This window comes from Schistocerca cancellata, chromosome 9, assembly GCF_023864275.1.
Source record: "Schistocerca cancellata isolate TAMUIC-IGC-003103 chromosome 9, iqSchCanc2.1, whole genome shotgun sequence".
In the NCBI taxonomy this organism is placed as follows: Eukaryota; Metazoa; Arthropoda; class Insecta; order Orthoptera; family Acrididae; genus Schistocerca; species Schistocerca cancellata.
This window is the reverse complement of record NC_064634.1, coordinates 133,827,600-133,840,476: the sequence shown is the minus strand read 5'-3', so window position 1 is coordinate 133,840,476 and position 12,877 is coordinate 133,827,600. Positions and strand designations below refer to the sequence as shown.

General features: G+C 37.2%; 1 protein-coding gene across 1 annotated transcript; it reads left to right on the top strand.

Annotated features, from left to right (window-relative positions):
• The first annotated feature begins 251 nt into the window (after positions 1-251).
• Positions 252-8,243, top strand: LOC126100521 (vacuolar protein sorting-associated protein 29). The gene is made up of 4 exons (XM_049911133.1): positions 252-822; positions 899-1,090; positions 1,803-2,038; positions 6,391-8,243. The coding sequence occupies exons 1-4, from the start codon at positions 820-822 to the stop codon at positions 6,506-6,508; spliced, it is 549 nt and encodes a 182-aa protein (XP_049767090.1). The 5' UTR covers positions 252-819; the 3' UTR covers positions 6,509-8,243.
• The last annotated feature ends 4,634 nt before the right edge of the window (positions 8,244-12,877 follow it).

The following is a 12,877-nucleotide window of genomic DNA, read 5'->3' as shown; positions in this document are numbered from 1 at the left end:
GCTACCCCGTTGTCAAACGTGCACTTCGCACGTAAAAACACTTGAAAATCACCTTGCGAAGATCGCAAAAAGAACAGATGAAGACAGCAATGCGAGTTGAATTGACTTGACGTGGCGGACAATCACTACGTTGACATGAGACATGTCTTCCGGAAGGTGTAAACCGAAATCGGAAACGGTTTTTTGCTATCGCCTTTACATGTTAAGGCCTGAGGCGGATTTGCTAGCCCAGTTAAATATGGCGTCTGGAAAACAACTGTTACAGTTTATCGTTTAGTCAGCACAGTCGCTGTACGCCTTCAATTGGATGAGGTGTAAACAGATCAAAACCGAATGCGTTTACAAGAGAGTGAACATCAATTGCGGAACTGGAATACAGGCAACCAGAAGCGGATTTCCAGAATCGATTATGAAGTGTTTAAATGACCACCCAAAAGCGGTATCGGGAAATCGGTTTCCGGAATCCGGGTTGTGTGTGAGTACACTTTGTTGTGACAACCCAATTGTGAAGTGGTGAGCTGGCAGCGAACACCTGCTGTCATATGCCACGCTTCTTTCAGTTTAAGTATTGAGGAGATCGCGCCTTGAAGTTGAGATATAGAAATTTATATCCTTCGCACTTTTGCCACTGGGGAATTACGAAACAAGAGAATCCTTGTCTTTCAATATCTATGGAGGCAAAGATTATACAAGCCATCTGTGGCGGTAGAAATTACTGATTACTTGTCAAGGGGCGTAATATGGAAGTGGAAATATTTTGCATGTAGTGTGTTGTGTGTATTAATGCTATCACGATCATTCCCGGTTACATAATCAACAATGGTTAGTAGTTGAGTGCAAATATATTACACTGTGAGTGATAGTAGCTTTGACCTAACTGCATTATTTATGTTTACAGCTTGTGCTTGTTCTCGGAGATTTGCACATTCCTCACAGATGTAGCAGCCTGCCATCAAAGTTTAAAAAACTTCTGGTACCTGGCCGAATACAGCATATACTTTGCACAGGAAACTTGTGCACGAAGGAATCATATGACTACTTAAAAACCCTCGCAAGTGATGTGCATGTTGTCAGAGGGGATTTTGATGAGGTATATTTATACCGAAGTGTGTGTGCACTCACATTTTGTTTTGGCGAATGCCGTTGTGCGTTCTTGAACTGTGAAGAACTTACGTGGATCAGTATCACTATGCTAAATGCTAGGAACCTGTTTGCTGTTTAATTTTTTTTTCCTTTGTTCATTTAATACAGTTATGAATAATCTCTGCTACATTGTTCACCAACTGTCATTATTCGTCACTTCGTTTTATTACCAGTACTATATTATTCATTGGGTATGGTTGAACAGATTGTGTCAGTCTTAAAATCATTAAACACCATTATTTAGTAACGTCGCTAATAAGTTAATAGCTCTGTTTGGCCACACAGTGTAACTGCTTCACACAACCATTATGCTGCATCAGTGTTAAAGTATTCACTGTCTTTTCACTGAACTATTTCAGCAGTACAGTCTGTATACTCAAGGCTACTGGTCTAAAGCTGTTGGTGGTTTGCAATATCAGCTTTGGTGTCAATTTTTCAACTTGTGGCAGCTGAAGACATATTGAGTTTCAGTAAATTTAGCTTGATGTAGATAGGTCTGCAGTTGTTTGATTTCTAATTTGATGGTACATTTAAAGTAATAGGAAATTGAATGTAATAAGAGCAATAAAAATTACAGAAGGCATTGTCAGCTTTGAAATGGTAAAAATTAATGGAGGTATTTTGAAACTTTTAACAACTTTGTAATGTATTTATTTCAGAATTTGAACTACCCAGAGCAAAAGGTTGTCACAGTTGGCCAGTTCCGTATTGGATTGTCCCATGGCCACCAAGTTGTACCATGGGGAGATCCAGAATCCTTAGCACTAATACAACGACAGTTAGATGTGGACATTCTTATATCGGGGCATACTCATAAGTTTGAAGCATATGAACATGAAAACAAGTTTTATATTAATCCAGGTTCTGCAACAGGAGCTTATAACCCTCTTGACACGTAAGTACTTGAGTGCTTCTAGACAGGTAGTAGGCCCTATATGAGGTAAAAGGTTTTGTTGGTTGGTATTACACACAACTGCTTATATATTAGAATTTATGTACTGCGGTGTTAGATTTTATATGAATATTGTAGCCAGGAGTTAGGAATTGCAGAATAAAAAGATATATGGATTTAATTAGGAATTGCAGAATAAAAAGATATATGGATTTGTATTAAAGTGGGGTGTTGCCTCCCTTTAGATGTAATGAATAAATTTGCCTGTTTTTTGTAGCATCATAAAATGAGAAAATTGTATAACTACAGTAATAGAAAATCATTGTTGGAGTACACTATTTTGCCTCAATGGTTCAGGCATTGAGCTGTCAATTGGTACATAAACAATAAGCAAAGATGTGTTTTTATTAATAGATGCACAACAAAATTGGTTAGCAATTTAATTTTTTTGAATTAGTGTGCAGTTTGGCTTTTTTGAACTATTGTGTGATACAGGACCCCTCTGAAAGCTTGGTTGTGGAGGCAGACAGATCTACAGTGTACCTTAAGGTCTAGGTTAAGTTGGAAGGTGATAATTCATGGGGTCATTGGAAGCCTGAGATTCCACCTGTCTGCTTTGAGCTGTGACATACTGGTGGTGTGTGCGACATCACCAAGGGATGGTGTTTTTGAATTGATTCGTGGTTGTAGATGTCATGTTGTATTTGGTGGTGCCCTCTGGTGGTGGATGTTGATATGTTGAGTGTAATGTGCGGTATTAGGTTCATTTGAGTCTTGGTTATCACTGTGATAATGTGGGTTGATTTTGAGTCTGGGTAGATGGATATGACTGATAATTTTACTGTCTTTACATTATGTGCTGTGATGGATGGCAGTATGTCATTGCTAATAAAGTTCCTGCAGCTTTTTGGACTAACAGTGGGATATTTTAGGTGTCATGCTTGTGGGCAGTGCGTGACGTTGACAAGAGTTCCAGTATCTCAAACAAGGGACCAATCATGTGTCATTGTTTGCACATCATCGTCGTCATCATCATCATCATCATCATCATCATCATCATCATCATCTGGCATTCAGTACAGCGTGGTACATGGTTCGAAAAGCCTAGGTTGGCTGTAAGGGAGACTGTTTTGCATACATAATACTTTGTGTTTCGCATACATATTAATTTTATTACAGGTTGTCATTAAGTTTTTGTTTACGCGAGATTGATGTGTTAGAACTGCTTTCGATTGGGCTCATTTTTGTTGTGTGCTAGTACCACTGAGAAGGTTTTTTTTTGTGTGGAGTGAATGTATGAGATTTTTATTGTGTGTGTGTGTGTGTGTGTGTGTGTGTGTGTGTGTGTGCGTGTGCGTGGTTTTTTGTTGTAGGTGTTGTTGTTTTGGTATTGTTAGCTGGGGTTACCTATATTGGTCAAGGAAAGTGTCAGATACCTATAGAGTTTTGTGTGTTTTTTGTTGGTCATTTTTTATGTTTTGGGAATATGGTGTGTTTTTTTACCCCTCTCTAAAACCTCCAGTTTTCCGCAGTTGTCCCATTAGTTCGATTGTATTTTTGGAGGAAGATGTTATTGTCTTATTTATAGATATTTTTGTGTTTGTTGTCGTGTGTATGTAGTGACGTCATAGGTGCCATATTGGAGACGCGTACAGTAGCCACTTCCGCCATATTGATGACATCATGAGTGAAAGCAGATGGGTGGAATCAGACACTTCTGTAATCCCTCCATACTTAATGCACATTTCGTAAATTCAGCGAACCTGTGTTATTTTCCACTCAGTAATTTGATACATATTACATACACATATTGTGCATAAACTATTTAAAAACACATGAGGGAATATCAACTGTGTAACTTTTACGTGGATTTGATGCTGCCGACATTAACTGACTGTAGTGGTGACTGTTGTATTTACATGCGATGTTTTTTAAAAGAAAGTACAGAATATGAATGAGACAACATAATGATTTGTCAGGTCAAGTGAGCAATATGAGCCATTGGTAGGCTGTATTCTTAGAAGTGCAAAGACGTATTTTCTGTTGATCGAGTAAGCAATGTTCTTTTTATTTGAATCAGTTGTAGGTGGTGGTACAGTATTTTGGTTACAGGATGCCATTTAGCTCTTGTGGATCATTGATTAGATCAGTTTTTTGCACTGTGGGCTGATATTTTCAAGTGTTATGTGTGTTCCATTGCACTAGTAACAAGAATATCCCTGCCAAAAAACTATTCCCAGGGAGTTCCTGTTACTTTGTTGGTTTCCATTTTCCTAATATTTGTGTTAGTTACACATCATCTAGTGGTGGTTTCTTGAGTTTCAGATCCCTGTCGTGTTAATGAGATTGAGTATCAGCTTTGTGCCACATTGTTTACCAATCTTGATTTATCGAGGTCATATCTACTACCAAGAAAAGTGTAATTTTCTCACTTTTGCATTAAATTAGAAGTTGCATAAACAAAAATAAACCTGAGTGATGTGGTGGGACAGGAAATAAAATATATGAGGAGAGGTGAAATTAGGGAAGAAACAGTTCAGATTGCTAATCTTAGTTACATCTATGCTCCACAAGGAATTCTATGTTTTATAGAATGCCTGCTGTTCACATAGTTACAAGTTCAGCACAAGAAAAGTGACAGTCCCTACATCTCTGTAACTATTTTAATTTTATGAATGTGGTATTTTTATAATATTTATGTGGAAGGGAGAAGCATGTTACATGTTCTTGGGATAGAGTATGGTTAATTTATAAATAGTTTTGTTATGGCAGTAGTGCTCCTACAGTATTAGGGGTGGAACAAGTCTTCAAATGATGTCTTTGTGATGCAACTGGCCATCATGTGTATATATTTTGAAGGTAATATTAGTTAAAATACCAGTTGATGTGACTGAAGATCATGATCAAGGATATCAAGATCATGTTCAAGGATTTATCAGCTTCTGTTGTTGGTTTGTGCCAACAAGCATTTGAATGGAGATGCTGGTTGTTTCACTTGATGCTAATGTTCTGCCATGTTCACTGTTGCACGATATTAATGTGAAGAATTGATACTCCATGTAATTGACTTTCTTTGTGCCATTTCTTGTAACATAAACATAATACTCTAAGTTTGCAGTCATTCCTCTTATTATTTTTCATCTGACTTGGCTCCACAAATACACTTTAATGGTTATTGGGGACAGCAATTTTATCACAGCCATCGCTGTGTTACAATGGCTTTTGCGCAAATGAAGTGGTTGGGAGCACCATGAAATAGTATGTTGAGTTGCTATGAACAATAGCAGTAGATGTGATTACTCACTAGCTGTAATCAGTCTATAAAGGAGAAGAGGTAAAGTTGTAAATGATGTATGCTATGCAAGTCCATACCGCACCTGGCAAATGGTGAAGTTGCGTGATGCCTCAAGGTGCAACAGGTTTAGTGTGAACGCTTCAGTATTCCAGGTGAAGAAAGTTGAACCCAAAGAACATAAGCATGGACACACACTAACGACCACTGCCGTCTTGATGTGCTTCAGGAGTAATTCTTCATGGATTACGGAGCGAGGTGGTGCAGTGGTTAGCACACTGGACTCGCATTTGGGAGGACGACGGTTCAATCCCGCGTCCGGCCATCCTGATTTAGGTTTTCCGTGATTTCCCTAAATCACTCCAGGCAAATGGCAGGATGGTTCCTTTGAAAGGGGATGGCCCACTTCCTTGCCTAATCCGATGAGACCGATGACCTCGCTGTTTGGTCTCTTCCTCCAAACAATCCAATCCAATCCCCTCCATGAAAAACACGATGACATCTTCATGGATTGGAAGAATATTTAATGGACGCAATATAAAATATATCTTCCATTTTGTATTGCAACTATGGATCTTATAGATCTTGTTAAAAACCATCTCAAGCTTCAGAAACAAGGCTGTTTACGTCATTTAGATGTGCCCAACATCTTTCATGATCCAACACCATTCTAGTGAATGGTTATACAGGTGAATTTTCTATATTTAGGCAATGCGTTCTTAGTACATACTGCACTAGTCCCTGGTTTGCCATCTGCCTTCCCTCCACTATTTTGCACTGAAGTCTCATTAATTTGAATTTCATATTCTACATGTCATAGTTTATTTTCTATTCTTACTGTCAGTTCTCTTCCTCGACTCCTGAGTGGTTTATTTCATAACAGTGTACCACACTTTCGCCTGTTTCAGGACATTGAAGGTTACAAATAAATGTATTCCCTAATGTTGAGATTCTATAGCAATTTTATTTTCATTATAAACTGTCATGGTACATAGTATGTGCTTAAATTTTTACTGCAGTTCCTTAATTTTATACTTTAGATATTGTGTTTTATCTGTTTCAGATCAATTATTCCTTCCTTCGTTCTTATGGACATACAGAGTTCAACCGTGGTTACGTATGTGTACCAACTTGTTGGAGATGAAGTTAAGGTAGAGAGAATTGAATACAAGAAGAGCTAGAGACAATAGTTTGTGCAAATAGAGAACTACATTCTGAGAATAATTGTTTCTTCGGAAACAAGTTACTTGTTCGAGTCTGCGGTCGCTGCACCTATAAGGAAGACATTTTATACCTGTCAATATTCTTGTCCAGATATTAAAGCTGTATACTTTATATGAAAGTGTGTAACAAGGAGTATGGTAACAACTGATAACTCTTGTGTGTTACATGTCTATGACTGATACTTCATTCTGGATGTACACTACAAGCATTTGTCAAGGAAGACTTGGGCATTCAATTTGGAATAAGTTCTGAATCAGTTAATGTGGAAGAGGACTGTACCCATAGCATGGATTAAATTATGTAAATACAATCATAAATTCTGAACATTTGTGCATTTATTGCTGGAGTGATGACAGTGTAATGGATGTTTCAGATATTTATGCCAGAAGTTAATAAGGACACATAGACTTACTATCAAGAACAGATACAGTCCATAATTGTTTGAAACTCCAGTCCAGGTTAAACATACAAGTATTTATAAGTACAAAAACTAGGATCAGTCATTTTCAGTATTTATTACTGATTTTGGGTCTCTAGTTTTAACAAATGTCTTAGCTCATTTCACTGTAATTGTGGTTTAGATAACCTAAAACATATCAGATAAGTTATCATTTGTCTGTAACATGAGTTGTACTGATACTATCAGGAAAATTGGTCATTGTTTCCAAAATGGTACTTGCGAGGATAAACACAAAGGACTGATTTAAGAATTGGAGCAAATATTTCTACTGCTAGGACAAACGGTTTCTTTGGCTGCTGGAGTATAGTGGATACAGATACACACTTGGAAACTGTCATGTGATAGGCTTTTGGGGGGCAGAGTAACTTACAATTGGAGCTATTTCTTGTTTCATCACTGCCACCAACACAACCACTACCACCACCACTACTTAACAAAAATCATTTAGCATTTTGAAAATCTGTTACTGGTAATACCTTGCAGCTGTTATCTCAAGAGTTTCTGTATATCAACTCTATCAATATAAGAAAAGGTAAAATCTCTGAATCTATTGAGAAAAAGTCTCATACAAACTAGCCTCATAACAATTAACACAGCTGGAGATGTATGGAGCGAAATTACACACACACACACACACACACACACACACACACACATTTGTGGGTAGTGGGAATACATCAGCCTGTTCGGTAGTTCACATGATTTTAGTTTTTTAAGTTCTTGTTATGTTTAGCTTGGACTTGAAACTTGTTCACTAACAGATATTTTACACCTTGTAGAGAATGTGCTGTTAAATTGCATTATTTTTTCCACTTCTATAACTTCTTTACACAATTTTTCAATCTACATATGAAATGCTGTCGGTGACGCAAATAGAATCTCACATTGAGAACTTTGACCCGTTTTGTTTAATTCTGAATCTCTTTTGTCAACATGTGGTTGTTTTTTTGTTTGAAATGTAAATGTACATGACATTAAGCAGTATCAAAATATCCTTTTTACAAGTATAATCTTAATCATTGTTGTTATAATAATTACAATTTTAATTATTATCATTATTATTATTATTATTATTATTATATTGCTCTTGTGATGGCTTCACAAAAACTTTCATGAAGCCAGCCATGTTGTAAATGGTAACAGCGTTCAGTATCTTTCTGATTTTGCAGCTTTATAGTTGTTCTCACAGTGGGAATAAAAAGTTGTTATTGAATTGTTAGTGAAAACACAAAACAAGTTTTTCTTTACATAAAAATATAATACCTTTGATGACTTTCAGAAATAACTGCAACCTACTACCTTTTCTGATGGTTCACTTTTTATTATTCAATGACCAGTTTTAGGTCATCTAGTGACGCATCATCACATAGTACTTGCTTTTAATGATTAACTGCAGCATTGTAGGGGACATACGTCTGAGGCCAGAAAGAAAAAAAAGAAAGAAAAAAGAAAAAGTGAGCACTGAACATGGTGGGGTACCAGGAGTTCCTTAGATCCTAATGTAGTCTGGAAGTTTGTCTTATGATGTGAATTATTCTTGATACCTCACCATATCAGTCCTTACTTGTTCTATTTTTTTCTATATTACCACAGTTAATGGCACCTACAAGGCTACTAACAATCATGAAAAGTGTGCGCCATCTCATGTCGATAAGACTTAAAACTGGTCACGGTATAATAAAAATTGAACCGTCAGAAAATACTACTAGTTGCAGTTTTTCTGAAAATCACTATCCATTACTGTCAGTGTTCCACGTCGATGATGGATAAGTTTTATCACATTTTACAAGAATGACCACAAATAAGGTTACTTGTCTGTGATGACTGTTAAATTGGCTGCTGTTAACTACTGCCTCATGATTATGGAACTATTTCAGATGTCTGCATTTGAAATAGCATGTATTTGGTTTAAAAAAAATCACAAATTTTCTGCCTAAACTACAAGTAACTCAATTATCACACTTATTTGACAGAAAAGTACTTTGTTTCTGGGAGCAACATTTTTAATACTGTTCACTTGGGTAGGCTGTCCCTACAGAATCAGTGGCAAAGTAGAGAATAAGTCAGTGATCTAAGCAGAATGATTGTGACTTATTACAGTGATGTTACATTTGTTGGAATACCTCTGTATCTAAAGTGAATTAAGGTAAGAAGGTGGGAACAGCTTATCAAGAATTAGTATTCTGCCTAGAGAGAGAGAGGGGGGGGGGGGCTAATATCAAGGACAACAAAAGATCATGCACTGAATTTTACATCTTGATGAGAATAATGTTAGTGTAAAAATGTGTCGTCATTGTTCTCTCTCATCACTAGTCACAGATTCACATCTGTTGCTTCCCCTCATCTTAGGACAATAAGTTGCTTTCCAGACAAAAATAAAAAGGAAAAAAAAACCTTTGAAAAGGTATTGTCAGAAGAGTGGAATCTTATACATATTTGATCCAACAAATTCACATAGATCATTTTATACAATGTTGCATAATTGTTATATTAAACAGTACTTCCACTTCAAAGTTGACTGTGATAAATTTTGAAAAAATCTGGATCTGTAAATGAAATGAAACATACTTGTGTGTCCACTTTGTGATTAATCAAATGGTTCCACTATGCACATACAGCTATGAGTGTTGTACATTATAGTGTACCAAATTGTGTCAAATAATGTGTGCAGTTCCTATATCAGTGAAGTAACACACATTAAAAACTATTTTCAGTTGCACGTCCTCACTGTTCTGAATAACACTACAGAAGTCTCTGTGGTAAATAAAAATTAAGATCTTTATATTGGAAATAGCATTTGTGCTCTCATTTCCAAAACTCATGTTCCAAAAGTACTCCAAACTTACTATAAAATTATCAGGCTGAATTTCAGGCCATTACTTAGTTTCTGGAGGCAACATTTGTAATACTACTGATACACACATTAAAGTATTTAGAACAATTAGTTTCTTTCTGGTGGAGGAAATACCTTTCACTTTGGAATCGGAGTGATCTGTCCTTCTCTTTGAACCTTTCCCAACATAACCCCTCTCCCCCCCACCCCCCCCCCCCCACCCCCCACCCCGCTCCTCCTCAAGGAAGGAACTAATAGTTCAGAAAGCTAGGAGAGTTTCATGTACTTTTGTACATGTGTCTACCGGCAGTAATAAAAATGTTGCCCCTCAGGGTAAGTGCTGGCAACCGATTCTCTCTCATAATTCTATAGATTTCGCAAGTGAATTTTCCTTTTTCATGTACTAGAATGTTTTTGTGTTTTTTAACTATGATTGCCTGAGTGGCAGGGTAGAGTAGCAGTGTTTTGGTGGAGAAAAGGGACATTTATTAAAGTTTGTGTAATATGTTTTCTTCTGACTGCAGGAAATGTTGTACCTTCGTCTCCTGGGTAACTGTTTACTTGGAAGTCACAAAAGCATGAAACAGCACAGTTGTTGGAAACAGTACTCTTTTTGTTAATTACAGCATTAATTTTTAATAGAAATAAATCTAAAAAGTGTGATAATAAGTAAACCTACCTACTAAGTAAAGGATGTCATGTGGTTTTATGGTGACTTTAGCTTTCAGTCATTCGAACTTGGCTGCAGCTATTTCAGACAATTCGTGTAAACTATAGTGTAAATCCTGCATAGATATATTTTGGACCTAAAGAAGAGACATTCCAAGTATCATCAGAGGACAAAATTTTTTAATTAAGTTTATAACATTTAAAGTACAGAGGTCTGTTAAAATTAGTGGTGGTGGTGGTGATACTGTAGAGTTGAAACTCAAAGCTTTCTCAAGTGAAGATGCTTCTATTCCTGCTGGTGACTTGTCTAATTGATTTGATGCACTCATTTGCTGAGTCTTGAAGGTAGAGTGAGTCTCACCAAGAGTAGAAATAATTGCCACATTGTGGCTGGTTGAATGATATCATCATTATCAATGCACAGCAGTTTGGCATTTTATTGTGAAATTCTGAATTTTGAAGTTTTCTTGTGCTATATCCACTATTATGGTTCTAAGAAGGTTCGAGCATTATTGATACCATAAAATGCCAAGAAGTTTTCAGGATGGTTGGGTGGGCAGTAGCACGAAGAACCTGTAGCTTGACTAATGGAATTGTAAAGGCAGTGGTATCAATGGCATTATATAGGTAAACTGAGTTCATGTAGCTTCTGTAGTTAGCTTCCAGATAGTGGGCATTGACCTTGGACATCAGAGTCAGGTTGACAGCTGGCATGGAGTAGTTCTTGGCATAGGCAGCAGTCGACAGCAAAAGCATTGCATCGTAATGCCAATTATTTACACTTGGTTCTGTTATGATAAGCCACTGCCTCGAGTCACCTACTGGGGCTCAGGTAGTGTGGCATGAGGTAACACAGTGCTCATGTTGTACCGTGGATTGTGCCACTCAGCATTTTTATGGCCAAGACGTTGCAATTACACGGGCAACAGGGTTGTCTGCTTAGCTATAAGTTGTCATCTTTTTGTGGAGCTGTCACTGACACCAGCACATATTTCCACAGCATACTGCCATAAAGTAATTGGTATAAGTCCTCTTCTCATTTTTATTAATGTACTTTCATTTTGTTGGCATTTGGCCAATGCCATACTGCCTTCTTTCCCATTGATACAGTATTTTCTTCTCATGTATTCTAGTAAAATGAACACCCGCAAGAAGACATTATCGACCACGGTTTCTTCAAAGGAACAATACTGTTTGCCACTAGGAATGATTTTGGAAAACCTATAGCTGAGCTTTAATCACTGCTCTTACAGTCGATAACTGAAAGGTTTACAAGCAATTTTTCTTCCTGTGTTGTAAATGGATAAACACAGATTGAGAGTAACAATGAAGAACACTAGTTTTCAAAAACTTCACAGTGTGCTAATTCTATTTCCATTGTCCAACTAAATTGTTCTTTAGCTTCAAATGAGATTTTCCAATGTTTATAAATTTGTCACTTTTATTTCCTCGTACTTGTTGATGTTGATTGCCATTAAGCAGTTTCGTGTGGTATTCAGTCAAAAATTTTCTGAGAGTTGATACAGCGGATTATTATGAAGAAAATATGTTATATGTCTACATAAATACTCTCCAAACCACTGCAAAGTGCTTAGCACAGAGTGCTTCTTGTAGATCACACATTTTAACTTGGCCCCTCTTGAATCAGTGAAGTTGGCTGACAATGTGCCCTTCCTGAATGTTTATGCTCATTGCCTTTCATAGCTTTGAAATAGTATTGTGCACCATAACTGTAAGTAGCCTTTGTGCTTACAAAAATAGCAAAGAGCCTGTCAACTTCTGCGATGCATTATTCTTTTATCAGTTGCAAGCATCTGAGAACAATGCAGGGCTTGTCCCAGCAGCCAATAAATCGAGCCAATCACAAGCTTCTGCTCCCAGGCATCTTCTGCTTGGGTGCAAAGTTACAATATTTGATCAGTATAGCAGTATATGTTAAGGTTTGATTCCATTTGCATATGGAGAGCAGAAAGAGAGGCTTTCCAAGCCTCTGTGCGTGATATAATCCATCCACTCTTGCTTTGCAGGCCCTACAGGAGTGATACATAGGTTGACTTATATCCCCTGATTCCTCACTTAATACTTGGTCTTGAACCTTGGTCAGTGGGATTTCGTGGGATCTTCAGGTGCCTACCAGTTGTGGTTTATCAGCATCTCTGTGATGCTTTCCCATGGGCCACACAAACCTGCAACTATCCTTGTTAAACCTATTTGGTTTGGTTCCCACAAGCCTGAACAATATTCCAACACGAGTGACAAAGAGTTTCATAAGCAAACTCTTTTTGTAGATTGACTGTTTATCGAGTATGCTACCAGTGAACTGCTTTTTGATACTTTCTTTACCAATGACAAACTATGTGATAA

Bases quoted from the DNA above. Each gene is read 5' to 3' on its own strand.
- LOC126100521 (XM_049911133.1), top strand. The intron at 1,091-1,802 runs GTATATTTATAC...TATTTATTTCAG, and splicing joins TCAGAGGGGATTTTGATGAG to AATTTGAACTACCCAGAGCA. The intron at 2,039-6,390 runs GTAAGTACTTGA...TATCTGTTTCAG, and splicing joins GCTTATAACCCTCTTGACAC to ATCAATTATTCCTTCCTTCG.